Source organism: Euleptes europaea, chromosome 12, assembly GCF_029931775.1.
Source record: "Euleptes europaea isolate rEulEur1 chromosome 12, rEulEur1.hap1, whole genome shotgun sequence".
Classification (NCBI taxonomy): domain Eukaryota; kingdom Metazoa; phylum Chordata; class Lepidosauria; order Squamata; family Sphaerodactylidae; genus Euleptes; species Euleptes europaea.
In genome coordinates, this window is record NC_079323.1 from 1225908 (window position 1) to 1252378 (window position 26471).

Consider the following 26471-nt stretch of genomic DNA (forward strand, 5'->3'; position numbering starts at 1 on the left):
TGCTTTAACCTCCTCTCTGCCTTAGGTACCACAGGTTTTGGAGCAGGAGCAGGGAGCCTCTTTGGGCAGCCGCAGCAAACCACCAGCCTCTTCAACAAGCCCTTTGGTCAGCCGACAACGGCACCGAACACCGGCTTTTCATTTGGGAACACCGGCACCCTCGGACAGCCCAACACGAACACCATGGTAGGGCGACAAAGGCTGCAGCAGCCCTGAAACCCTCCATTCTGTATTGATTCTACAGCTTTTGACTACAATGAGAGAATTCTCCTTGTTGAACGCCCCCCCTCTTCAAACTACCTGGCGAGATTTTCATGCCCTGAATTACCAGCCAGCTGCTTAGGAGCAGAACGGGCTTCCTCAGCCCACCATTTACGTGTCTCACAACATAGCGAGACCTGGGATTTGAGTCCTTTTTATGTGTCTTCACTGTGCATACTCGCTCTTTGCAGGGCTTTGTCGTAGTGAGCCTCCCAAAGCTGCCGAATCGGGTATTGCAAACTTGGCAGAACACCAGCAGAGCTTGTTCTCTCTTCACACAAAAGGCAGGGGCAGCCCCACTGACACCCTGGTTCTGCAGAGATACGTTGCCTTTTGAGTGGCTTTGTACCGAGTCCACAGAGAGCTCAGAGCGGCTTTGGTGGGGCTTCCAGAAGCCTCCTGTCCACACACAGACGGGGGTCTGTTCCCCCACTTTTAGTCTGGTGGTATTGCTGCCTCAGGTGCTTCCAGACTGTTCTTTGTACCCGTCATTGGGCAGCATTACGGGCTTGGGTGTCAGTATTTGCGTTAGCTATGTAACAAGGTAAGTGGGGGCCGCAGGGACTCAGGAGGTAGTGGGGTTCCCTTCCCCTGTGTTTGTTTTGTCTTCCTTTTGGCTGCTCTGCCTGTCCCACCTTTGCTCCCACTTTGGTCAGAGCCAGCGTGGTGTAGTGGTTAAGAGCAGTGGTTTGGAGCGGTGGACTCTGATCTGGAGAACTGGGTTTGATTCCCCCCTTCACATGAGCGGTGAACGCTAATCTGGTGAACCAGGTTGGTTTCCCCACTCTTACACATAAGGCCAGCTGGGTGACCTTGGGCTAGTCACACTCTTTGCCCACCCACCTCACAGGGTGTCTGTTGTGGGGAGGGGAAGGGAAGGAGATTGTAAGCCAGTTTGATTCTCATTAAGCTAATGAAAAAAGTCAGCATATAAAAACCAACTCTTCTTCTTGGGCCCTGCTCTGCCTCTCTTCCAACTGCCCTTCATCATTCCCTTGATCCTGCTCCACTTCCTTCTGCCCCTCTCACCTGATTTCTCTTTCCCTCCTTTCCTTGATCTCTCCCCCCCGCAACCTCAGTGGTCTTTTGCCCTCTGCCTCTTGCTTTCTTCCCTTCTCTGATCATGCCAGACAGGCAGTGTCCAGTTTTCTCTTCAATATGTGCAGATAGCACTTCTGACTTCTTAAATCTCCTCCCTCCACCCAATCTACTGGCTTTCTTCGCCGTCTCTCAGCCGTCCTGCCATTGCTCCCCTCCCTCTTTAGCACAGTTGGTTTACCCTCACAACATCGGCACTTGTGCAGACATCACTAGAATTTTATGGGGAGGATGTGAATAACCTCAATAATTTACCAACTTTTAATTTTTTTTGTGTATGCAAAGCTAGGGATTTCCTCAGTTTTCCAAAGAGACTTCTTGATCTGTGCATTGGGGGGCCCTGTTGTTTTTAGATATATGATACTAGTTGGATCAAATGATCCCTGAGCTCCGGTTTTAGAATTAAACTTTTTTGAGTACCCCCCCCCCAAGATCAGCACTGGGTATGATGTAGGCATCTACATTGGGAAGGAAGACATGTGCACCCCACCCCCAGCAGAAGTGTCCTTGCCTCAGTGGAAAGCAGCTGTAGGATCCATCCTTACTAAGGCATCCTGGCCAGAGATCCTGGCGGTTTTTCCCCCCATCTTCTGGGCATGGAGTAGGGGTCATTGGGAGTGTGTGGGGGAAGGTAGTTGTGAATTTCCTACATTGTGCAGGGAGTTGGTCTAGATGATCCTGGTGCAGCCATCCAACTCTATGATTTTAAGAATGAAACTTACATGCTTTTGAGGGTGACAGATTACTTTGTTTCGGTAGTCCGGTCTCACAATGTTGTTGGATGCTTTGCTAGGCAGAAGGGGAAATAATTAGGCCTGTTCTGAAGGGAGTTTCACCTGCCTACAGGTACAATTAGTAAGGGCTGGGTGGGAATGTGGGGAATGAATTGCTGAGCTGAAGATCTCTGTGGTCACGGCAGGCTTTGGGAAGGGATCTTTGTCACCAGAGACAGTGATGTGTTTTATGAACCTCTAGTGGAAGCCGCTTAGTGGCAGCCCTGGACTGTTTTTCTGCTGAGCTGTGGATGCCATTTGGGTAGATCCCGGCATATATAACTCGTTTGGTACTTTCCACACTTTCACAGCTGAAATGGAGTTAGGCTTTCTGCTTGGCTGTTAGGCCACCAAGCTTGAGTGGACTTTGATTTAATACCTACCCATCTTGCCTTTCTAAGTTTGGTTTGCAGTTCTTTACATTTGTATCCTTGTCAGTTGCCCCCAGCAGCGTGTACATTCCCTTGTTGTGTCCCCATGTCCTAATGTATCTGGTGATGAGAACCACTGTTTAGCTGTTGTTTTTAAAAAGGATACGTTGAAGCGTCTCCTTCTCAGACTTCTCCCTGATGTTCGCAGGGCCTGTTTGGAGCGACGCAGCCGTCGCAGACTGGAAGCCTCTTTGGAACCGCTGCAAATACGAACACGGCAACTGCCTTTGGAACCGGGACGGGTCTCTTCGGATCAGCCAACACAGGGTTTGGTGTTGGCGGCTCGGTAGGTCTAGGGGAAGTGATGCAGTCTTGAGGAGGTGGCCGATAACTTGTCCCTCCCAGCTAGTTTCAGACTTTCTGCCTACCCCCCCCCCTGCATTCTGTTGTTCAAGAACCCTGGGAGGGTGTGACGAGGGGGGGGGGATCTCTCCCACATCACCTACTTCGTTTTACCTGAGAACAATTGAGACACCAGAGGCTTTACTCAGTTCAACAATAAAACAACTGAATTTCGTTATATTTCACAGGGAAATGTATGGAGGGAAAACTAGTATTAAGGAAAGGTACAAAGTTTCTATACATATAATGAGTTGCTCAACACATACAGCACAGATGATGTTTTCTCTTAACTGAGGTTTCCAACACTTTAAGGTAGTTTAGTCCCATAACCTTCACACAGAGGTTCATGTGTATACTCTGGTGCCTAAAACTAGGAAATGTGGAGATTCTCCCTTCTCCTTTCCTTAATCTCTCTGTGGAATTACGTTCACTACAGCAGATCTTGCCTTCCTCCAGCAGCTCTCAAAAGGCCCCCCCTCGAAAGCCAATGAAGGGCGTTGGGGGAGCTTTATAAACAAGATGTGAGGAGGAGTCGGGTTTAACTGCCTCCCGTCTTCACTCTGCTGTACTTCCTCTGCTAGCAGAAGGAAGGAAATGGAGAGGGATTTTAGTTCCCCTCCTACAGGATATCGTGGACTGCCAAAAAGAAAAAAAAATCAGTGGGTTCTAGATCAAATCAAACCTGAACTGACCCTAGAAGCTAAAATGACTAAACTGAGGCTGTCGTACTTTAGTCACCTTATGAGAAGACAAGAGTCAGTGGAAAAGACCATCATGCTAGAAAAAGTTGAAGGCAGCAGGAAAAGAGGAAGACCCAACAAGAGATGGATCGTCTCTATAAAGGAAGCCACGACCCTCAATTTGCAAAACCTGAGCAAGGCTGTTAAAGATAGGACGTTTTGGAGGACATTGATTCATAGGCTGTCCCCTCCGTGCCTCAGGGCACTTTTACCCACAACCCTCTTGGCTACTGTTGTTGCATTTTTATTTTGTTGCTGTTGTTAGTATAAAATAAACTTAAAATAAAGAGGGTTTTTTAAGTGCTGGGGGGAAGAAGGGAAAAGATCTGCCTTGCTGCGTTTTTAGGAACCAACCCAGTGTGTTTCGTTCAGATGTTGATGCATTTCCCAGATATTTATTAGCAGCTGCAGGAATGTACACGTTACCGTTTGTGATTGCGTGGTGTTCACAGTTTGTGACTGTGTTTTCTCCTTTCAGTCCCTTTTTAGCAACAAGCCTGCTGGATTTGGAACCACAACCACCAGCGCACCCTCCTTCGGAACAACGACCGGCAGCCTCTTCGGTAACCCAAGTCTTCTGATTCTGGTGCATTTATTTAAATCTATTTAATATGCCATATGGGGTGCTGCAGGCTACACGTTTGTACAAACTAAATACTGTTTGAGAAGCCTTGGTGTGTGGGGTCAGCAGGAGGCTCTCTGCAACAGGGCCTTGGCCTTTGTCTTGTATTGAGTTGCTCTGTGTCCTCTAACGTAGGTGTTCCAAACAACAAAGCAACCTTTTTCACTTTCAGAGGGCAGCCGTGTTGGTCTGCAGTAGAACAGATAGATTTGAGTCTGGTAGCACCTTAGCAACGAACAGGATTTTCGAGGCATGAGCTTTCCAGAGTCAAAGCTCCCTTCATCTGATACTGACAAAGGGAGCTCTTGACTCTCGAAAGCTCTTACCCTGGAAGTCTTGTTGCTCTTTGAGGTGTTAACTGGACTCGAATTGAGCTGTTCTTACTTTGGTCAGCTTCTAAGTCTGCCTAAGGTCATAGAATCAGCCTTGCTGACAGATGGCCATCTAGCCTCTGCTTAAAAACCTCCAGGGAAGGAGAGCCCACCACCTCCCGAGGAAGCCTGTTCCACTGAGGAATCGCTTCTAACTGTTAGAAATTCTTCCTAATGTCTAGGCAGAAATGCTTTTGATTTAATTTCTACCCTTTGGTTCTGGTCCGACTTCTGGGGCAACAGAAAACAACTCAGCACCATCCTCTATATGGCAGCCCTTCAAGTACTTTAAGATGGGAGGTCCTGGGCCCCCTTCCTTGCCCCAGAGAGGATTTCTGCTGCTTCCTTCTCTTGAGGACCATGTTCTGCAGATTTTGAGGAAGGAGAGGGAGGACCTCATGAGGAATTGGTCCCTTCCTGCAGTGGTTAAGGCTTCACTGGGCCTTCTTCCTGTGTGTGGGGCCTCTGCGTTTACACGTACGACCGGAGAAGTGCTTACACAGTGATTCTCTTTGATGCCAGCAAATGCTGCTTCCCCAGAATAGTTGTGCATCCTCTCGAAAAGGCTTTGTGGTGTGTTTGCCTAGAAAAAAAAGCAGAGATAAAAATAAAGCCAAGGCCAGTGGTGCAAGTGAAGGGGACAAAATATATTGTGTCACTCAGCTAAAAATTCCCTATGCATTTCTCTAGGGGAATCTGTAATATAATAAACAAATACAATACTGACTTCTCTTAAATATGTAACAATGGTTATTTAGTTAAAATTTTGTAAATTAAAGAAATTGTTTTAAAAGTCAAATTGAAATTTCTACATTGTAATATCAAGTAAATACCAAACCAATAAGTATAACCTCTAGAGCTTATTCTGTCCTTATGATTGCACAAAAGAATCTAAGGAAGAGAGATAAGAGTAACTGTCCAGCACTCAACAAGTTTTGGCTCAATTTTAAAAGAACCTTTCTTCTGCATAAATGAATTTTACAAACCTGTTAGTCTTTCAGTATTCCTTCAACCAGACTACAAGATTAGTAGCAATTGCCACTGGAAGGACCGTTTAGTATATATCAATATCTAGTTGGGGCAATGTCTCTTGATAGTTAAATAAGTGATGTGGTTCCAGAGACAAATTGAACCCTTTAGCACAGACGTGTCAAACTCATTTGTTACAAGGGGCAGATATGACATAAATGTCACTTGGTCGGGCCAGGCCAGGCCTCCCCAGCCCAGATCGAGAGGGGGGAGGGGTGTGTCCGCCTTGGTTGGCCCGTGGGCCGGATAAGAGCTCTCAAGGGGTCAGATCCAGCCCGCGGGCCGTTTGTTTGACACCCCTGCTTTAGCTGGCAGGGTCTGGAGTCTCAACATCCAGTCTGCTTGTTCTTCCAGCAGCAGCCTCTCATTTTGACCAGTTAATTTTTGCACAGCCCCAAAAGTAAAGTTGGGGAGAGTCTGTGATTGTTTCATGGGGTGCTTGTTCTGGGGAGAAAGCAGGCCGGGTTCCGGCTGCTTGCGTGTGCTGATGGAGGGTGAGCGGACCCAGGGCCGTGTTCTTTTGCCAGCCACAGTGAGGGAAGGACTGGAAAGCAAAGGAGCCCACTGATTTCTCTTTACATGCAGGGTTTGGAGCAAACACCACTGGGAATAGCCTGTTTGGAAACAAGCCTGCGGCTGGGGCTCTGGGAACCGGACTTGGAACCGGATTTGGGACAGGTAAAAAATGAGAAGGTGCTGCCCTGGGAATGTGGTCCCCCCTAGCTTTGATGGGTAGCTCATCTGCACGGTAGGCATCCTCGGTGGGGTTCACTGTCCATCACAAGTCTGTAGTGAGTGGGCAGCCCGTCAAGGCCCTTTCTCTTCCTTTGCCCTGCAGTTTTCTCCTCCTGCTGTTACTCAGCCAGACGCTCGTGCGCACCCTATCGTGATTCTGATCTTCATCCTTGTGCCAGCGTGGCGTAGTGGTTAAGAGCAGTGGACTCTAGTCTGGAGAACTGGGTTTGATTCCCCACTCCTCCACATGAGTGACAGAGACTAATCTGGAGAACGGGATTGGTTTCCCCACTCGTATGCACGAAGCCAGATGGGTGACTGACCTTGGACTAGTCACAGCTCTCTCAGCCCCACCTACCTCACAGGGTGTCTGTTGTGGGGAGGGGAAGGGAAGATGATTGTAAGCTGGTTTGATTCTTCCTTAAGTGGTAGAGAAAGTCAGCATATAAAAACCAACTCTTCTTCTCCTTCTCTTCCTTCTCCTGCCTGCCTGCCTGCCTGCAAAATCCCGTGGTCTTGTATCTCCCCCTCTATCAGTTTTACTGCTGCTAAAAAAATCCACAAGTTCCATTCCAGCTGGCCGAACAGTAACTTCCTCTATAATCAGTCTTTGAAAAAATCAAACCATAAAGCGCCTCCAATGAGGCAGTGCATAGAATAGTCGTAGTGAAGGGAGTCCATTCCAGTTAGTGTGTTTGGCACGGCATCTTTGTCAGTGATTACATTTGGGAGCACGTTAAGATATTTATGCTGTAGCTTCCATGAAGGTAGTTGCAGGGTAGCCATCTTGCTCTGCAATAGAACAGCTAGATTCAAGTCCAAGAGCACCTTATACCTGAAAAATCTTGTTGGGCTCTAAGGCGCTACTGGACTCAAATCTAGCTATTCTGTAGTTGGTGACATTGTTGTGTGGGAGCTCTCCCCCTTGAGGTTTTTTTTTTTTTTAATTCATTGCATTCCTTCCTTACACAAAAAATTGCGGAGGTGAGGCCTCTTATTATTATCCACTGTTCTAATATTAAACTCTATGACTGATTGGCCAGGTGTAATAACCTAGATTACTACAAACCTTGCCATTGCAGCTAGAGCAAGACAATCCTCTTTTTGCAAAGCAAGACTTGTGGGGGGGGCTTGGGGTTCTTAATGGCTTTCTGCAAACTGCTCTTTTTCCCTCCCTTCTCTCCTTTCTGTAGCTCTTAGCGCAGGGCAGACTTCATTATTCGGGAGCACCCAGCCCAAACTAGGAGGCACTTTGGGGACAGGAGCATTTGGGGCCCCTGGATTTAACACAACGGCCAGTCTGGGCTTTGGAGCCCCCCAGCCTACTGTGGGTAAGTATGAATCCACAGTCCCAAGGGAGGGACGATCTTGTCTCTTGACAGAAGGTCCTCTAGCCCACCCTATAGAATCATAGCGTCGGAAGGGACCACCAGGGTCATCTAGTCCAACCCTCTGCACCATGCAGGAAATTCACAACCACCTCCCCCACACACACCCCCAGTGACCCCTACTCCATGCCCAGAAGATGGCCAAGATGCCCTCCCTCCCATGAAATGCCTAAGGTCATAGAATCAGCCTTGCTGACGGATGGTCATCTAGCCTCTCCTTAAAGATCTCCAGGGAAGGAGCATTTACCACCTCGAGGCTCTCTGACTGACTGGCAAAAGATGCAGCATGGGAGAGAGAGAGAGAGAGAGCATGCCCCCAAGTGCTGGGGTGTGGTTCAGTTCCTGCTATGGGTCAACTTTTGGTTGGTTCCAGACACCTACAGTCCTAATGCTTATTGACTATCCATCCCATTTTGTTGACTGTATTGACCCACCCTTTGTAATCTGCCTGGAGTCTCTGTGAGAGAGGCAAACTATGAATAACGAAGCCAGCATGGTGTAGTGGTTAAGAGTGACGGACTCTAATCTGGAGAACCGGGTTTGATTCCCCACTCCTCCACATGAGTGGTGGACTCTAATCTGGAGAACCAGGTTGGTTTCCCCACTCCACATGCAGCCTGCTGGGTGACCTTGGGCCAGTCACAGTTCTCGCCAAGCTCTCTCAGCCCCACCTGCTTCACAAGGTGTCTGTTGTGGGCAGAGGAAGGGAAGGCGATCGTAAGCCGCTTTGAGACTCCCTTGAGGGTAGAGAAAAACAGGGTATAAAAACCAATTATTCTTCTAAATAAATATCCTGCACTGGGGGAATCATCAAGGTCAGTTTGGAAGCCCCTCAAGGAAGCAAGAGGGAATAGCATGGTCAACATCTTGTGCCAGGGGTCCTCGGTTTGGCCCCAGCCAAAGTCTGCAGGAGATGGTCAGCCCTCTTGAGAGGTCCTGGGCTTGATAAGTTACAAGGGAGCCTGCTTTTTATTCTGTTGCACCTTGTGAATCACGAGTCCCAGCGGCTCTCCTTCTGACTAGGCCGAGGCCTAGAGCCCCAGTTGATGGCACAAGGGTCGGTGCAACCGCCACACAGACCCAGAAAGACCAGTGGCTGCTCCAGTGCATGCTGTAGCAGCGTCAAAGGTCTTGGAGGTCCTTTGAAGTCCTGACGTAGGATCATTCAGGTTTCAAACTGCCAACCTTCTGTGCCTGCAGGCTTGAAACGTCCAGCCCCGTGGAATAGCCCTTTGTCGTGTGTGTGCTGGCATACACATGTGCTGGGTCTTCCTGGGCCTCACTCTTTCCATGGTCTTGCACCTTACGTTTGACAGCATGGAAGTGACCCACCCTCCTGGCCGTGCCTCCTCCTGGCTCACGGCTAGTCACTGGCCTGCCCTGGCTGCTCTGCATCTCTATGCAGAGATCTCCAGTACTCAGATGAAATGCGACCCAGGAGCAGATTGCTTATAAGGGCTCAGAATTTAAATATGATGGAAGGGTAGGATCCCCCCCCCCACCAGATTGCTGCATTGTCGCATCAAATACGCACTGGCGCTACTCAGCCTCAGCAGTGCCCTGAGCACTAAACAGGAAACGGAGATAACAACCTATCAGATCTGTACTCTGTTGTTGATTTGAAGGCACCTAATCGTTTTCTTCTGCTTGTCCAAATGGTTGAGCACCTGAGATAGCATTTCTGACACTTGACATGCCCAGAAGCACAGCCGGGTGGGGGAGCCACCTGCTTGATGCGAGGGCCCATGCAGGCAGCTTGGGAAAGGGCCATTGGAGTTCTAGTCCCTGGTGCTGTCAGCGTGTCTAGTTTATGGGAGGGGCCGTAGTTCCCGGGCATACCCATCTATACCATCACAGCCCCTCATTTGCCTTTTGACAATTGGTTCTGTTGTCAGCGTGAGAACCCACAAGGCGTCTTCCTTTCGTTCACTTGCAGCTCTGACAGACCCGAACGCATCAGCAGCCCAGCAAGCAATTCTTCAGCAGCACCTCAACAGCCTGACTTACTCGCCTTTTGGGGATTCTCCTCTCTTCAGAAACCCCATGTCTGATCCGAAGAAGAAGGAAGAGGTGAGTCCAGTCTGGTGCTGAAGCTGTGAGGGACGCAGCACACGTCAACAAAATCGCTTGGTCAGAGTTCAGCTGGCCCAGCCTGCATCCCTGGCATGGAGTGACCAATGAAGTCCGAGCATCAACCTGGCCAGGCAAGCTCATGTGGCATTTTTCTTTTCCAGAGACTGAAGCCGACCAATCCCGCAGCCCAGAAGGCATTGACCACGCCCACTCACTACAAGCTGACCCCTCGTCCTGCGACGAGAGTGCGGCCGAAAGCTTTGCAGACAACAGGATCCTCAAAATCCCACCTCTTTGACGGTCTGGATGATGATGAGCCGGCCCTGTCCAACGGGGCTTTCATGCCCAAGTGAGTTTGGGGGAAGGGGCGGAGCAGAAGAGGGAGGAGGGGCAATGCTGAAGTTCCTCTCGTGTGGGTCTTTGTGGTCATGCTTTTGCTGGGTTTTAATCAAGAGAGGCCTTCTCTTGGTGGATGCAGCTGGATGTTTCCTTGAGCTCGGAAGGGTCCCCTGACCTGTCTGGAGGCCATTTTCGTGGGTTTGGGAGAGCAAGGGCTGCAGCATGCAGAGGTTGAGCAGTCAGCTTCAGCCTTTTCAGACCTGGGGGCGTTAACTGATCGTGAAGTCCCTCCTGAAGCTTGGGACCCCAACGGACCTTTTTCTCTCTGGATATTTTAGTGGGTTATAGATGTACAAGCTGAGTATCCCTTATCCGGACATCGGATATCTGGACTGACCCGAAAGCCAGACATTTTGAGCCGGCATGCAGGCATTGCTCACGGGCCCTCAGCTGCGCCATTGATGGTTCAGTTAACACAAAATTATTAAACATATTGTTTTAAAGTAAATTCACACCATGCGTATAAAGTGTATATAAAATACATATAAGACATAAATGAATTCCATGTTTAGACTTGGGTCCCATCCCCAGGATATCTCGTTAGGTATATGTCAAAATTCCAAAATACAGAAAGATCCTAAATACGGACCACTTCTGGTCCCAAGCAGTCCAGATCAGGGATACTCAACCTGTATTATCTTATTATAGTAAAAGCACCAGTCCTGCGGCACCTTGTAGATTAACAAAGTAAGCTTATGCTGCAATAAATATATTAGTATTTAAAGTGCCCCAGGCTTCTTGCAGAGCCACCGGATGAGGGTGTGACTAAGATTGGTCGGACTGAGTTCTTGCTGCATCCTCTCAGGAGATCATCTGTGGTCTTTGTCTCGTTCAGGAAAAGCATCAAGAAGCTGGTTCTGAAGAACCTCAACAGCAGCAGTCTGTTTTCTCCTGTCAGCGGTGAAGCCGAAGACCTCGCCTCTCCCTCCGAGTATCCAGAAAACGGGGAACGGTACGTCTGTGTCCCGAGGCAGCCTGATTATTTTTGTGCTTTTTCTCCTGAAATAAATTGTTTTTAGAAGCAGTTGCAACTCCAGTAGTTTTGAGCATTTTACAAACTTTCTAACCAAGAAGTTAGTGTTGTGCTGGAGCCTGTGAGGCCAGGTATGGTGTGAAGGCTCAGGAAAGTAGTCAGGTCGTGCTAGCCTTCTTCAGCTGTGGTTCCACCTGGCTCCGTCCTTTCCCAGCTGTGCCAGAGTAAAGCATAAAACACATGGCCTGTTGTGGAGCCAGCTAGTATGAGCTCTCTAGCATTGTGTTGCTCCTTGCCAGTAGTTTAGCAGAAGTCCAGTAAATGCATGTGCTCTGTTCTTGTACGCATGCCCCTGTTGTGAGTGGGTTTTGAAGAACTCGTTGCAGCTGTCCTGCATACTCCTCTGGGCTTGCCTGTTCTCTGAGCAAAAAGACTCAGGTAGTTACAGTTGTCTGAACTCTGCAACTTGTTTCAGAGGGTAGCCGTGTAGCTCTGCAGTAGACCAGCTAGATTCGAGGTGAGGAGCACCTTAGACACCCAACAAGATCTTCAGGGTATGAGCTTCTGAGAGTCAAAGCTCCCTTTATCAGACATCTAATGTAGGGAGATGTCAGGTATCTGATGAAGGGATCTTTGGCTCTCAGAAGCTTATACCCTGAAAATCTTGTTGGTCTCTAAGGTGCTCCTGGACTCGGACCAAATGTTCTGCAACTTGTGTTCACAGGACACGAATCAAGCATATTTGCTGGTGTTCACATAGTTTTATGTGCTTATTACAAAGCAGGGCGGGTATGTTGAAATGAGGCCCACCATTCAACGAGGAGGGTGAAATGTTAACCGGTGGCAGAGAATGCAGAGCGTCTTGACTCTTGCCTCATCTTTTCCCAGAAAGGGGAATGGAGGGCAGCCCTAGCAGAAATCGTATGAATGTTGAGGTTGCAACTCAGGGTTAATAGGGAGAAGAGCTGGGAACTGAGCTACCCGACAGCAGCTCAAGTCTTCTGAGCCAGATGTACGGCATCCTAGGGTACAAAGGACGTTGCTGAGATATTCTTGGGACGTCTGCCGCTCATCTTTAAGATACCCCAGAATACCAGTGAGGTGCCACAAAACTGGAGATAGAGCAAAGTTGTCTAATCTTTTTTAAAAAGGGGGGGCGGGGGGCAGACCCAGCTGACTGCAGGCAATCTGATGTTAGCATCAGGGAAGATAACTGGATCAGATTATGAAGCAGTCAGCCTATAAGCATCTTGAAAATGCAGTGATTAGTGGAAGCCATCAGAGGTTTATCACAAATACATCCTGCCAGACTAGACTTGCCATGTTTTTGGTCAGGTTGACTGGCTTAGTGGTTTTCAGAAACAATGTGGATGTTAATATACCTTGATTTTGGCAAGGTATTTGACAAAGTTGTGGTGCTTTGGCTAGCAAGCCTTTTACATGTGGGTTAGGCGATGATACTGTCAGATGAATTCACAGCTGCCACACTCAAGTGCTTATCAGCAGCCCTTCCTCGGTCCGGAGGGAGGTCTCGAGTGCCAGGGCTACAGAGCTCTGTCTTGGGCTGGGTACATTTCACCATTTTTATCAGTTGCTTAGATGAAGAGGTGGAGGGAATCCTTATCAGACTTGTAGATCACCCAAAACTGTGAGGGAACGCAAGCACCTTTAAGGACAGAAGTAAAGTTCAGAATGACCTTGATGACTGGAAAGCTGGGCTGGGCATGAAATCTAACAGAGACAAATGCAAAGTTCTGCATAGGTTTAGCCTGGAGAAAAGATGACTGAGGAAGAAGAAGAATTGTTGGTATTATACCCTCCTTTTCTTTAACTTAAGGAGTCTCAGAGTGGCTTGCAATCGCCTCTCCTTCCTCTCCTTGTGAGGCAGGTGGGGTTAAGAGATTGATTTCTGAGAACTGATTGGCCCAAGGTCACCCAGCAGGCTTCATGCAGAAGAGTGGGGAATCAAACCCGGTTCTCCAGAGTCTACCACTCATGTGGAGGAGCGGGGAATCAAACTGGTTCTCCAGATTAAAGTCTGCCACTCTTAAGCACTGCACCATGCTGAGGGGAAAATGCCTGGAGGGCTGCCCCATGGAGGAGGGCAAATACCTGCTGCTCCAGAGGGCATGACTGAATCTAACACCTTTAAGTTACTGGCGGGTTGAAGTTTAGGAGAAACATCCTAATGGTGAGACTGGCTTGGGAATGGAACCGATGACCTTTGGGGTTGCAGTGTGGGCTCTCCCTCCCTGGAAGCCTTCAGGCAGAGGCTGGACAGCTGTCTGTCAGGATGCTCTAGCTCTGAATGTCCTGCTCTGAGCAACGGGCAGGACCAGAGGGCCTATAAGGCCCCTTTCCAACTCTAGGGTTCCTTTAAGCTTTGGGGTTATTGTCAAGGGCAGCCCCACCTAGAATACATTAAAGTAATCTAATGGATGAGTTGCTACAAGGTGGGTCACAGGGACAACCTCTCATTCCTCCTGGAGTGAATCCAGCAAGTGAATCAAGTGTAGTGAGAAAAGGCAGGCTCTAATCGCAGCCCCCGCCTCAGGTCCCAGGAGCAAAGCCGCCACTGCCTGCCTCCCCAAGCTGTGAATCCTCTTCCTTCAGGAGAGTGCGACTCCAAAGGCCATATTGGCGCATGATGGTGTAGAAAGCACTGCAGGTCAGGAAATGTGGTTCCTGCACACGCATGACACACTGGATCAGCATTTTGTCAGTGTACTACAGTGTCAGAGCTGGATTGGCCTGCCTGTGCGTCTTTCACAGCAGGATGAAGAGTAGAAAAGACATTCGAACTTCCTGGTATACGGTGCGCCAAAGATTGGTAACCAATCGTTAGATGCAGCCTGTCCAATGAGCAGGAATCCCAGGTGCTAAGGAAAGGCAACAGCATACCTGAAGACAAGAGAAACCTCAACAAGGCAATTCTCTGCCCTTTGAGCAGGCTAACCAAGACCGTGCCTCTGAGGTTGTGCTGCCTTGCAGCATCTTGAAGTCAGCATGGCTGACCGCCTCTTTTAGCCCGTTCTAACGAACCGGACTGGAGACCAAGCTTGCTAGTGGGCCACAGATGAATTGAGACAGTACAACTAAGCTGCTGCCAGGAGGATTTTTTTTTTGACTGAAAAGCATTTAGAAGAAGAAGAGTTGGTTTTTATATGCTGACTTTCTCTACCATTTAAGGGAGAACCAAACCAGCTGACAATCACATTCCCTTCCCCTCCCCACAACAGACACCCTGTGAGGTAGGTGGGGCTGAGAAACTGACTAGCCCAAGGTCACCCAGCAGGCTTCTTGTGGAGGAGTGGGAAAAACAACCTGGTTCACCAGATTAGCATCCGCTGCTCATGTGGAGGAGTGGGGAATCGAACCCGGTTCTCCAGATCAGAGTCCACCACTCCAAACCACTGCTCTTAACCACTTTGATTTAAAATCCAAGCCATATAAAAGCTGTCTTGCGCCCTTGGTCCATCTACGTCAACATTCACTCCTTTGACTGGCAGTAGCTGTCCAGGGTCTTGGACAGAAAAGGGTCTTTTCCAGCCCCTACTATCAGAGGTCCTGGAACTGGAAATATCGGGGGAGTTGTATTTGGGACCTTCTGTGTCCATAGCAGTTGCTCTATCCCAAAGCCACAGCCCACCTGAAGGTTTGGTAATTGTTTTTCTTGCTGAGTTCCATTCACAAATACACGGAACAAGAGTTGCTGAATGGGTCCTCAGCATTCATTAAAGCCGAGGCTGCCACTAGCTTGTCACATGTATTGAGGCTTGTATGAACACACGAAGCTGACTTATACTGAATCAGACCCTCAAAGTCAGTATTGTCTACTCAGACCGGCAGCAGCTCTCCAGGGTCTCATGGTCTTTCACATCACCTACTTGCCTAGTCCCTTTAACTAGAGATGCTGGGGACTGAACCTGGGACCTTCTGCATGCCAAGCAGATGCTCTACCTCTGAGCCACAGCCCCTCCCCCTGGGTGCTCTTTCCCTTTCTACTTCACCTGTGTGCGGTATTCCTGGCAACTGGACCTCTTGCTCTTGGTAGGCATTGGCAAGCAGCTTCTTGGTCTCACCAAGCTCATTCCCTGATTCCAAAGTCCTTGATATTCAGGAGCAGCCCAGAGCTTTGTGCTCAACTCCAGTGGGCCACATCCCTTGTCTGGCTCTTGTGGGTCGCCAATAACACAGTGGGTTTGCCTCTGAAAGAATAGAGCAGGGGTGTCGGACTCATTTGTTACAAGGGCTAGATATGACATAAACGTCACTTGGTCAAGCCGGGCCATGCCAGGGGGTGGTGGTGGCTGCCTCGGCTGGTGGCCCGCAGCGGACTCGCCAACCCAGATCAGGGGGGGAGGTGGCTGTCTCGGCTGGCTCACGGGCCAGATAAGGGGCCAATTCCGGCACACGGGCCGTATGTTTGGCACCCCTGAAATAGAGCTTCAGAGAAACAGAGTGACCTTTTTCTCTTCTTAGATTCCACTTCCTCTCCAGGTCAGTCGACGAGAACCACCGGCCAGACGGAGAGGAGGAGGAGGATCGCCACGAGGTGACCAGCTTCTACACCAACCCCATAGCGAAGCCCATCCCGCAGACCCCAGAGAGCATCGTCCACAAGCACCAGAACCACGTGGACGACACCATCATGGCCCTGAACATGCGAGCTGCCCTGCGGAATGGGCTGGAAGGCAGCAGTGAAGATGCCTCCTTCCACGAGGAGTCCCTGCAGGATGACCGGGAAGAGGAGCACGAGAACCTGCTCCAGGCCCACCCAGCAGGTGGGGCTTCGGTCTCATGGGTGACGCTGCTCCGGCTGCCTCAGAAATGCATCCGGGCCTCTTTGGTAGTTCAGGTAACCAAGAAGGCTAGGCGAAAAGCCTAAGAGCAGAATGAATGCTAATGGGTTACATTCCGTAAATTAACAAAACTTTAATACTTAAAAAATAGTAAAAGAAAAAATAATTGAAACCGAAAAAAGAAAGTAAACTTGGTCAGAAATGCCGCATTTTGTATTTGGAATAATTTTTATGGTGTGTATTTTAACAATTTGTACCACTGAGGAAGGCCTTTTGGCCGAAACATGTTTGGTTTTAATGGGGAAAAATTACTACTTGTAATGAAGTTTTGTTAATTTATCGTACATAACCTATTAACATTCATTCTGTTAGGCTTCTTGTCAACCTTCTTGGTTACCTGGTTTCTCAGGGTTGGAAGTTTTTTTTCTTCCCCTTTCTGTTTTGGTTTTGCTCTTTGTAGCACCTGCAGTTGCTTGTGTGGGAAGCTGCCCTTCAGACTTGTGCAACCACTGCTTTCTAACCTCTGATTAACCTTCTAATTTTCCTAAGACTTACCCCCTTAATGTAAATCTGAGCCTTTGAATGAGGCTGTGGCTTTCCCCCTGTCATTCTGAATTCTCAGGTGTGTTGACTCATGAACTGGGCTCCTGTCAAGACTGGCTCAAAAAAACTGCTCCAGAAAAAGTCAGCTTGAACTGCTAACTCTGTTACAGAAAACTAGTCCAGGGGTATCAAACATACCGCCCTGCCCCTTGAGAGCTCTAATCTGGCCCACAAGCCAGCTGAGGCAGCCACGCACACACCCCGGTCCTGATCTGGGCTGGCGAGGCATCAACCAAGTGACATTTATGTCATATCCGGCCCTTGTAACAAATTAGTTTAACACCCCTGCGGTAGTCTGATTCTCCAGATAATTGCCCTCTGAAATAACGAGGTGCTGTATGTGGCTTCATCTTCTGGCAGGATGGTTTCAGAGGGTTGAGAAGAAGAGTTGGTTTTTTATATGCTGACTTTCTCTACCACATAAGGGAGACTCAAACTGGCTTACAATCTCCTTCCCTTCCCCTCCCCACAAGACACCCTGTGTGGAGGGTGAGGCTGAGAGCAGTGACTAGCCCAAGGTCACCCAGCTGGCTTCATGTGGAGGAGTGGGGAAACCAACCCGGTTCACCAGATTAGCCTCTGCTGCTCATGAGGAGTGGGGGGATCAAACCCAGTTCTCCAGATCAGAGTCCACCGCTCCAAACCACCACTCTTAACCACTGCACTACCCTGGCTCATGTTGCCCTATTGGTCTGTAGTAGAACAGCTAGACTTGAGTCCTGTAGGTTTCTGGGGAATAAGCATCTGATGAAGGGAGCTTTGACTCTCGAAAGCTTATACCTCAAAAATCTTGTTGGTCTCTAAGGCGCTACTGGGTTCCAATCTAGCTGTTCTGGCAGTGTTTTTTAAACCTGGTTCCTTATATTTCGTGAGGATTGTGTACTCCCCCCACACACACACACATCCATGTTAAAGGAATTCTTTACTGATTTAATCCTAACACATTGCCCCGCAGCATTGCAAATAAATTGTCAAATGCCTACTGTGGAGGTACTCCCAGGAATGCAGCCGCGCTTGTTGGGGCTGGCTGTTCAGTTGCTGATTTGTGTGACTTTCCACCTGACTGCCAAGGGGACAGGAGGTTCCTTCATCTGCATTCTGCGCTCTCTGCTGTTGATCTGAATTGCTCCCACTTCCCACTAAAGCTGTTCCTCAAGCCACTTCCTCCTGTCCCGTCACACACACTCTGGCACCCGGGCTCTTAGCTTGCATGCCGAGATCTTGGAAGCAAGCACTGTTGGATTCTGTTTGGTTGCACTTTCGCTCTGCCGTTGGGAGGAGGAGGAGGGATTTCAGCCAGGCTTCTGTTGTTGTTGTTCTAGGGATTAGTTTAACCCGAGTGGGCTACTACACGATTCCGTCGATGGAGGAGCTGGCCAGAATGACAAATGACAAGGGGGAGTGCGTGGTGACAGACTTCACGATAGGCCGTAAAGGTGAGGGGGGGATTCTGTGCATGTTTGCCACTGCCTTTCCAGCAGCCCATCCAAATTCCCTTCTGCCTGAATGTGAAGTGAGGGCCCTGCCTGGAGGAGCTGACCTACTGCCAGAGAAGCCTCATCGATGACGCTCTGCATCCTACTTGAGTGGGACTCTGGGGAGGCATCCATAGATGTTCCCTCAATAAATCCCACCTTGAAAAGTAACATGGAAGCTTCAGCTTACGTGAAATGCAGCTGTTTTTCTGGTCGATGCTTGTGTAGAACACCAGTCTTCTATCCGTTGCTCTAGTTGAGCGTTTCCTTCCAGGAGCAATTCATGTTGCTGGTTTTAAACAGTTCACTTGTGGAGCAGAAAACCCACAGCGTGGGTTCTGGAAGTGTGCAGAGCCAATGCCCACCTCTGGGTGCTCTTCACACCTGCTTACGCTCATCTCTCCAAGCAGGAACATCCGTGTTTCCATCAACCTTGGGGGGCGGGGCGGAGAGTATGTAGCCTGGGTGGGGAGCAGCCTGGCCTGACCCTGTTGGTTGTCTTCACTAGGCTATGGCTCCATCTACTTTGAAGGAGAAGTCAATCTGACGAATCTGGACCTTGATGAGATTGTGCACATCCGCAGGAAAGAAGTTATCGTGTACCCAGACGATGAGCTGAAGCCGCCCGTTGGAGAAGGTCTAAACAGGCAAGGCCAATGTTTAAATTCCGTCTAACATTGGCACACTTTCTTGAGAAAGTAGGCACCTGTGCCAAAGCGCTCACCTCTTAGGCCTCAAACCCATTCTGTCTTCACAGGCGAGCTGAAGTCACTTTGGACGGTGTTTGGCCGACTGACAAAACCTCTCGTGCCTTGATCAAGAGCCCGGAGCGCCTGACAGAGATGAACTACGAGGGCAGGCTGGAGGCTGTTTCTCGGAAGCAGGGTGCCCAGTTCAAGGAGTACCGCTCAGAGACCGGCTCGTGGGTATTCAAGGTAACGCTAGCCGACGTGGGCATTGCAGCCCTGGAACCTCTCCCTTTCTCTGTTGTTGTCTGTGGCAGTTTCATAGCTCATGAAGTAGAGGTTGAGTATCCCTTATCTGGAATGCTTGGAACCAGAAGTGTTCTGTATTTTGGATTTTTCTGTATTTGGGAGTATTTGCATGTACATAATGAGATATCTTGGGGATGGGACCCAAGTCTAAACACAGAATCCATTTATATTTTATATACGCTTTATACACATAGCCTGAATGTAATTTTAAACAATATTTGTAATAGTTTTATGTATGTTGAACCATCAGAAAGCAGCTTGGCGCACTGCTGAGAGCCAGCGTGGTGTAGTGGTTAAGAGCTGTGGTTTGGAGCGGTGGAGTCTGATCTGGAGAACCAGGTTTGATTCCCCACTTCTCCACATGAGCGGCGGAGGCTAATCTGGTGAACTGGATTTGTTTCCCCACTCCTGCACACGAAGCCGGCTGGGTGACCTTGGGCAAGTTACAGTTCTATTAAGAGCTCTCCCAGCCCCACCTACCTCGCGGGGTGTCTGTTGTGGGGAGAGGAAGGGAAGGTGTTTGTAAGCTGGTTTGAGTCTCCCTTAAGTGGTAGAGAAAGTCAGCTAATAAAAACCAACGCTTCTTCTGTGAGTAATTCCTGCACGTCGACTCAAAATGTCCATATTTCGGATCTTTCCATATTTTGGTTGTCCGGGTAAGGAATACTTAACCTGTATAATGGCTCTTATCATCTCTAAAAAAACTGCTCAAGATAACAGTCTGGAGTGGATCTCTAGAAAGACTCTCCTGCTGTCCTCAGCAATCCCCCCCACCCCCAAAATGTGTTCACAGCATCATCTAACCCTGGTCTGTGTCTCTGCCCAGGTGGCCCACTTCTCCAAATATGGCTTGCAAGATTCTGACGAGGAGGAGGAGGAGCACCCATCCAAAGCAGAGGCGAAGAAGCTAAAGACTGCCCAGGCGCCCCCACTGGGCCTGTCCCAGCAAGTGGCTCTGAGTGGGAAGCCGGGGCCCTCCTCTCAGGTAGAGAAAAAGATCGCATGGGAGCAGGGGTGCCCAGTTCAAGGAGGTACCGCCTGGGCCTCACGAGCACGGGTACCCTTATGAAATGAGCTGCTCACGGCGAGAATTGTCACCAAATCATAACCAGCTTCTTTGATCATTTCTGTTTTCTCCACCACCACCCCACTCTCCCAAAAAATAAAACTGCTTTGGTGATTTCTGGGTGGGTTTTTTCCCAAGTAGGGAACTGAAAAGCCTCTCCCCCAATTACATCCACTCAGTCCTGATCTGAGCTGGCGAGGCAGAAGTCCTCTCTCGTGTGACTCTGAAATGCGTTTGCCATTTGTGTAGAGCAGCTGTCGAGTGTCGTGTGGCTGCATTGCCTCCAGGGCAGCCCAGTTCAAGGGAGAGGTGAGGTGAGCGAGTGCCGGGTCTCCCAGCTGCATTCTCAGGCCGCAGCCAGAATTACACTTAAATGGGGTCCTAAGCTCAGTTTAGGAGCCCCGTGGTGCAGAGTGGTAAGCTGCAGTACTGCAGTCCAAGCTCTGCTCAGTCCAAGCTGAGTTCGATCCTGACAGAAGTTGGTTTCAGGTAGCCGGCTCAAGGTTGACTCAGCCTTCCATCCTTCCGAGGTCGGTAAAATGAGTACCCAGCTTGCTGGGGGTAAAGGGAAGATGACTGGGGAAGGCACTGGCAAACCACCTCGTAAACAAGTCTGCCTAGTAAACGTCGGGATGTGACGTCACCCCATGGGTCAAGAATGACCTAGTGCTTGCACAGGGGACCTTTACCTTTACCTTTTTAAAGCTCCATTTAGTTGCGTGATGTCTTTCAAGAAGAGCTGCTGAAACCAGGACAGTTGTGGTGCTAAACGTGGTCACAGCATATTAAAAATGTTGCTTCACTTACCCTGTTCTATGGATCCTTACAATCAGCCCCTCAAAGGAGGCCAGTGTTATCCCCATATTGTAGGTCTGCATAACATTTATGATGCCCTGCTACCAAGGTGCGCCGGGGGCACACAGGGTTCTCTCATCCCAGTTTTATCCTCACAACAGCCCTGTGAGGCTGGTTCAGCTGAGCAAATGGTAGGCCCAAGGTTCACCCAGTGAGCCACATGGGCAGAATTTGGAGATTTGAACCGGAGATTCTCCGGGTCCTGTCCAATTCTTGCCCTTACCCAACACCAGGGCTCAGAGGGGGAAATCTAAAAGCCATCTAGTGGCTGAGAGGAGATTTGAGCCATGGACTTCCCAGATCATGCCTCATTCTGTCTTGCTACATCAATTCCTGGCTGAGCCTGGGGATGGTTAAACAAGGGGTGGGGGTTTGACAGTTGGCTAGAAGGTGGTTGGCCGTTTGTATTGGAAAGGTCTATGCCATGGAATACCTGTTGTGTTAATCTGAGAGATTTATACCCTTCCAAGACAGCTTAACAATAAATAAAAATATCAGCAGTTGCCCTCCGTATTCCACCACCCCCCCTCCGTGGCTGAGAGCCAGCATGGTGTAGTGGTTAAGAGCGGTGGACTCTAATCGGGAGAACTGGGTTTGATTCCCTGCTCCTCCACATGAGCGGCAGACTCTAATCTGGTGAACCGGGTTGGTTTCCCCATTCCTCCACATGAAGCCTGCTTGGTGACCTTGGGCCAGTCGCAGTCTCTCTGAACTTTCTGAGCCCCACCTACCTCACAGGGTGTCTGCTGTGGGGAGAGGAAGGGAAGGAGATTGTAAGCTGGTTTGAGTCTCCTTAAAGGTAGAGAAAGTTGGCATATAAAAACTAACCATTCTTCTTGGATCTCTAGTTGATAGCAGGGTATCCTTCCAGGACTGAATTTTGTCTGGCAGGGAGGGAGAGGGAATACGCCCTGCAAGCTGGTCATTCCATGGCCAGTGGCTGGAGCCAGCTGGTCTTCCCTTCGCCCCGGTACTGTTCCTGGAAGTGTGGAGTAGCAGCCTCCATGAGATTGGAGGCCACAGAGTGTCCTTCCTGTTCTTCACTGATGCAATCTCTGGGCAACTGGCACAGCAGGACTCTTTTCTGTTACCTGTGTGTAGCCCATTAGCTAGACTAGCGTTTCCATAAGCCAGTGAGGGGGCTGGGATTCAGAGATCCCCACGAAGATTCCAAGGCAGTTGAACAGAAAGGGGAGGAGATCAGAGAGGAGATCCCCAGCAGCTAAAGGCACAGAACAGCTGGTGAGGGCATCTGTAATAATATTGGTGGTGTTAAGTGCCATCAAATCACAGCTGACATAACAGCAACCCCCTCATGGGGTTTTCAGGGCAAGAAACGTTCAGAGGTGGCTTGCCAGTGCCTTCCTCTATGTAGCCATCCTGGACTTCCTCAGTGGTCTCCCATCCAAGTACTAATTAGGGCTGATCCTGCTCAGCTTCTGAGATCTGTTGAGATAGGACTAGCCTTGGCTGTCCAGGTAAGGGCAGAAGACATACAGAGGTGGTTTGCCATTGCCTGCCTCTGCACTGGACTTCCTTGGTGGTCTCCCACCCAAATACTAACCAGGACCGACTCTGCTTCGCTTCCAAGATCTGACGAGATTGGGCTTGTCTGGGCCATCCAGTACGGGGCATAGCAATGTGAACTTCGCATACCTAATGCTAGCAAAACCTGTTGGACAGATCAGTTTCTCTGTTCTCCGCCATGTGTTGAATTCCATGTACAATGCCACCACTGCAGTCCTTTGGCTTTGCACAAATCCCTTTTTAATCCATGCCGAGCCCTTGGAGTCCAGGAAGTGACATAAAAGTGTGGCCCATTAATGAATTAATCGGGTGCCAGGTGTTTACTTGGCACTGTGAGGGGAGGGGCTGTAGCTCAGTGGTAGAGCATCTGCTTGGCACGCGGAAGGTCCCAGCATCTCCAGTTAAAGGGACTAGGCAAGTAGGTGATGTGAAAGGCCCCTGCCTGAGAGCCATGGAGAGGGGCCGTGGCTCAGTGGTAGAGCATCTGCTTGGCATGCAGAAGGTCCCAGGTTCAATCCCCTGCATCTCCAGTTAAAGAGACTAGGCAGGTAGGTGATGTGAAAGACCTTTGCCTGAGACCCTGGAGAGCCGCTGGCAGTTTGAGTAGACAGTACTGACTTTGATGGACCAAGGGTCTGATTCAGTAGAAGGCAGCTTCATGTGACATCAGCACAGCAGGGCAGTCTCTGCATGCAGTCCCCAAACTTTTATTTGCCAGCCCAGCTTGCTCCCAGGGTCCAGACCCGAAGAGGAATCTGAAGCCAGCAAGGGAGACCGTGGGGTTTGAGGGGGAGGATCTTTTGGTTTGGTCTGAGGCTGCATCCGTCTCTTGGTGTCAGCAGAGCCCAGACATTGAACAGCTGGGGAAGGGCGTTGAGCTCGACAGCGATATGGCAGATGTCACTCAGGAAGCTGCTGCAGAGTTTGCTGCAGAGGAGAGCCTGGGGGAAGAGCTGGACCTCATGCCGGCATCCACGCACATCGCATCCTCTCTGGAAATCAACCCTCACACCTTGCAGGTGAGTCTCTTTCAACTTCTTTGCTGGTGGCTTGATGGCCAGATGCCAGCCAGGAGGACTTTGACTTTTTTGCTTGGGTAGTTCTTTTAGCTCTGAAACACTAGCCTCTGGGCTGTTTTCATTGCTCCCTGAATCGAGGACGTTATGGCCAATACAGATTTGCTCCGTTTAGAGCCAAGGGTGAGCTGAAAGATAAGGAGAGAGAGCATCATATTGGAAGGGGGCGGGTGCTGATGCTCAAACTGTCCGGATGTGTTCACAATTTCGTAAATAGGTAATTTAAGCATGATTGTTTTGCACCGAAACTTTTAAATGTCAGAACAAGTATTCAAAATGGAGTGGTTCTCCTTCTTATGGGGTTAAAGCAACAGCAGCTGGACTTCTTTAGAACAAGGGTCGCTCTTCTGGCAACCTTTCAGAAGGGCTACGTGTGATAGTCATCCAGAGGATGTTTCTGTGAATCTGGCCCATGCCTTCAGAAACAAACATGTTTTCAAAAGAAGAGGATAGATGGCCATCTGTCAGCAACTCTGATTCTGTAAACTTAGGCAGATCATGAGAGGGAGGGCAGGAAGGGTTGTGCCAGTGTTTGGCTCTCATGGTTCTTTCTTACGTGCCCAGGGTAATGCTGACTGATCACCACTTTAGGGTCAGGAAGGAATTTCCCCCCAGACCAGACTGGCCAGGGACCCTGGAGGATTTTTTGCCATCTTCTGGGCATGGAGTAGGGGTCATTTGGGTTGGGGGTGGGGAGGCAGTTGTGAATTTCCTTCATTGTGCAGGGGTTGGACTAGATGTCCCTGGTGGTCCCTTCCAACTCTGATTCTAAGATGGCAGCATGCTTTAAAAAACTTTGCACAGCTTTCTCAGGAAAACTGGGAGCTTTTGACCTAGGTGTGCAGGGCTTGACTGAGTCACCCTGTGACAGTGGTCTTTAGGCTCGGGTTCAGCTGTCATTGACTTGTGCGCACCGTAACGCGCCAGGTGTCAATATCAAGGGAGAGAAGAGAGTTGGTATAGGGCCTTTTTTTTTACTTCAAGATCTTTCGCTGATCCCAAGAATAGGACAGACTTGCTCTGTTCTTAATTCCAGATCATGAAGGCTTCCTTGCTTGTCGATGAGGATTTAGACCTGATCCTAGATCGTGGTTTTGGTAGGCAGCTTACCCCTGTGGACACCCCCCAAGCTATCTGTTCTCCTAGAGTTCCAATCTCCGCTTCGTCACGAGGACAGAGAAGCCATTCCTCAGGTACAGTATGCCTGTCCCCTTGCCGAAGGAGATCTCTAAATGGCAGTTGTCCTTGGGGTGGATTGTTGAGGACTGGCCTCATTTTAGCACTGGATATTTATTTATTTCCTGCCAGGCAAATGGTCCTTTTGCAACAGCTCATTCCTTAAATCTGAACACAGCTGACAAATATTGGCAAGCTTGTTTGGGGCAGTCCTGCGAGAGACCAAAGCCCTCAGCATTAAAACTTCATGTGCTTAAGAGAAGCATCAACCGTCTGCTTCGGCAGCTGCCGTTGACTGCTTGACGCACCTGTCCAACTCTTGATAATGTCAGCATAAAGGGAATGGGCCATAGCACACCTGGCTCCTGTCTTCAGCTGTGGGTCATGTTGGTTAACTGTGTGTTGTGCATGCCTGTGTGAACCCTTCCTGTCACTGGCTGTGACCATAAACTTCCAAGATCTGTTGAGAGATCAGGCTAGCCTGGGCCATCCAGGCCAGGGCAGTTTGACACTGTGGTTAGCAAATGAGTCCCTGCTGCCATAATTCATGGTAGCCCTGTGTTGTTCCAACATCTTTATAAATGATTTGGATGAAGAAATAGAGGGGATGCTTATTAAATTTACAGATGATTCTAAATTGGGAGGGGTAGCAAATACGGTAGAAGACAGAGCCAGGATACAAGATGATCTTGACAGGCTGGAGAATTGGGCTAAAACCAATAAAATGCATTTCAACAGAGATAAATGTAAAGTTCTGCATCTAGGTAGGAAAAATCAAATGCATAATTATAGGATAGGAGAGACTTGTCTCAGCAGTAGTGGGGAGTGGGGACATGGAGTGGGGGTCACTGGGGGTGTAGGGGGCAGGTGGTTGTGGGTTTCCTGCATTGTGCAGGGGGTTGGACTAGATGACCCTGGTGGTCCCTTCCAACTTTATGATTCTAAGGTGTATCTTTCCTCTTGAATCTTTGAAGTTGCCTCTCTAAAGAGATTCCTTTTTCCTTCCTCTGCTCCTGTAGTCGGTGGGCTGCTGCAGTCAAGACTCTCAAGCGGATCCTTCCTCCTTCCATCTGCTTCCCTCCAAGATGGCCGCAACCTGAGGACTTCCTCGCTCGGCGGTGCCCCGCCCATGCCGCCCTGGCCCATGCTCTCTTCGCTCACTTCTGCTTTCACAGTATCCCGGTCTGCGCCCGACCCGTCATTGAAAGTTGTGGGGGTCCGCAGGCAGCCCGGCCTGGTACCCCTTGAAAAATCCGTTGCCTACGGGAAAGGAAAGCTCCTGATGGACATGGCGCTCTTCATGGGGCGCTCCTTCCGTGTCGGCTGGGCACCCAACTGGACTCTTGTCCACAGTGGGGAGCAGCTGAGCAGTCTCAGTAATCCGGAAGACAACCCTGAGGAGTCCATGGAGTACGGATTCCTGCCGGCACCCGTGGCTCCAAAGCCGTGAGTCCTTCTGGGCTGAGGGTCAATTGGATGTCGGGTCCAAAGGAGTTGACTTGGTCTGAAACTAGAGGACTCCTGCAGCAGAGGCAGAACAGGGTTCATATTGGTTGCCACTGGGCAGGGAGAAAAAGCATGTGCTTTTTCCTGCTTGTAGTCCACCATCTGGTGTCCTGAGAGCCAGCGTGGTGTAGCAGATAGAGTGGTGGACTGGGACC

General features: G+C 49.6%; 1 protein-coding gene across 1 annotated transcript in view; it reads left to right on the plus strand.

The window, feature by feature from the left end:
* NUP98 (nucleoporin 98 and 96 precursor) overlaps positions 1–26471 on the plus strand; it is a 45060-nt gene that overhangs the window by 7660 nt on the left and 10929 nt on the right. The window contains exons 7-22 of the mRNA XM_056858649.1: positions 26–186; positions 2712–2849; positions 4124–4208; positions 6253–6345; positions 7596–7733; positions 9727–9860; positions 10025–10212; positions 11098–11214; positions 15718–16019; positions 17963–18076; positions 18624–18773; positions 18884–19050; positions 19937–20095; positions 23401–23577; positions 24671–24827; positions 25830–26256. Coding sequence (XP_056714627.1) covers positions 26–186; positions 2712–2849; positions 4124–4208; positions 6253–6345; positions 7596–7733; positions 9727–9860; positions 10025–10212; positions 11098–11214; positions 15718–16019; positions 17963–18076; positions 18624–18773; positions 18884–19050; positions 19937–20095; positions 23401–23577; positions 24671–24827; positions 25830–26256 — 2707 coding nt within the window. The remainder of the gene's footprint in view (positions 1–25; positions 187–2711; positions 2850–4123; positions 4209–6252; positions 6346–7595; positions 7734–9726; positions 9861–10024; positions 10213–11097; positions 11215–15717; positions 16020–17962; positions 18077–18623; positions 18774–18883; positions 19051–19936; positions 20096–23400; positions 23578–24670; positions 24828–25829; positions 26257–26471) is intronic.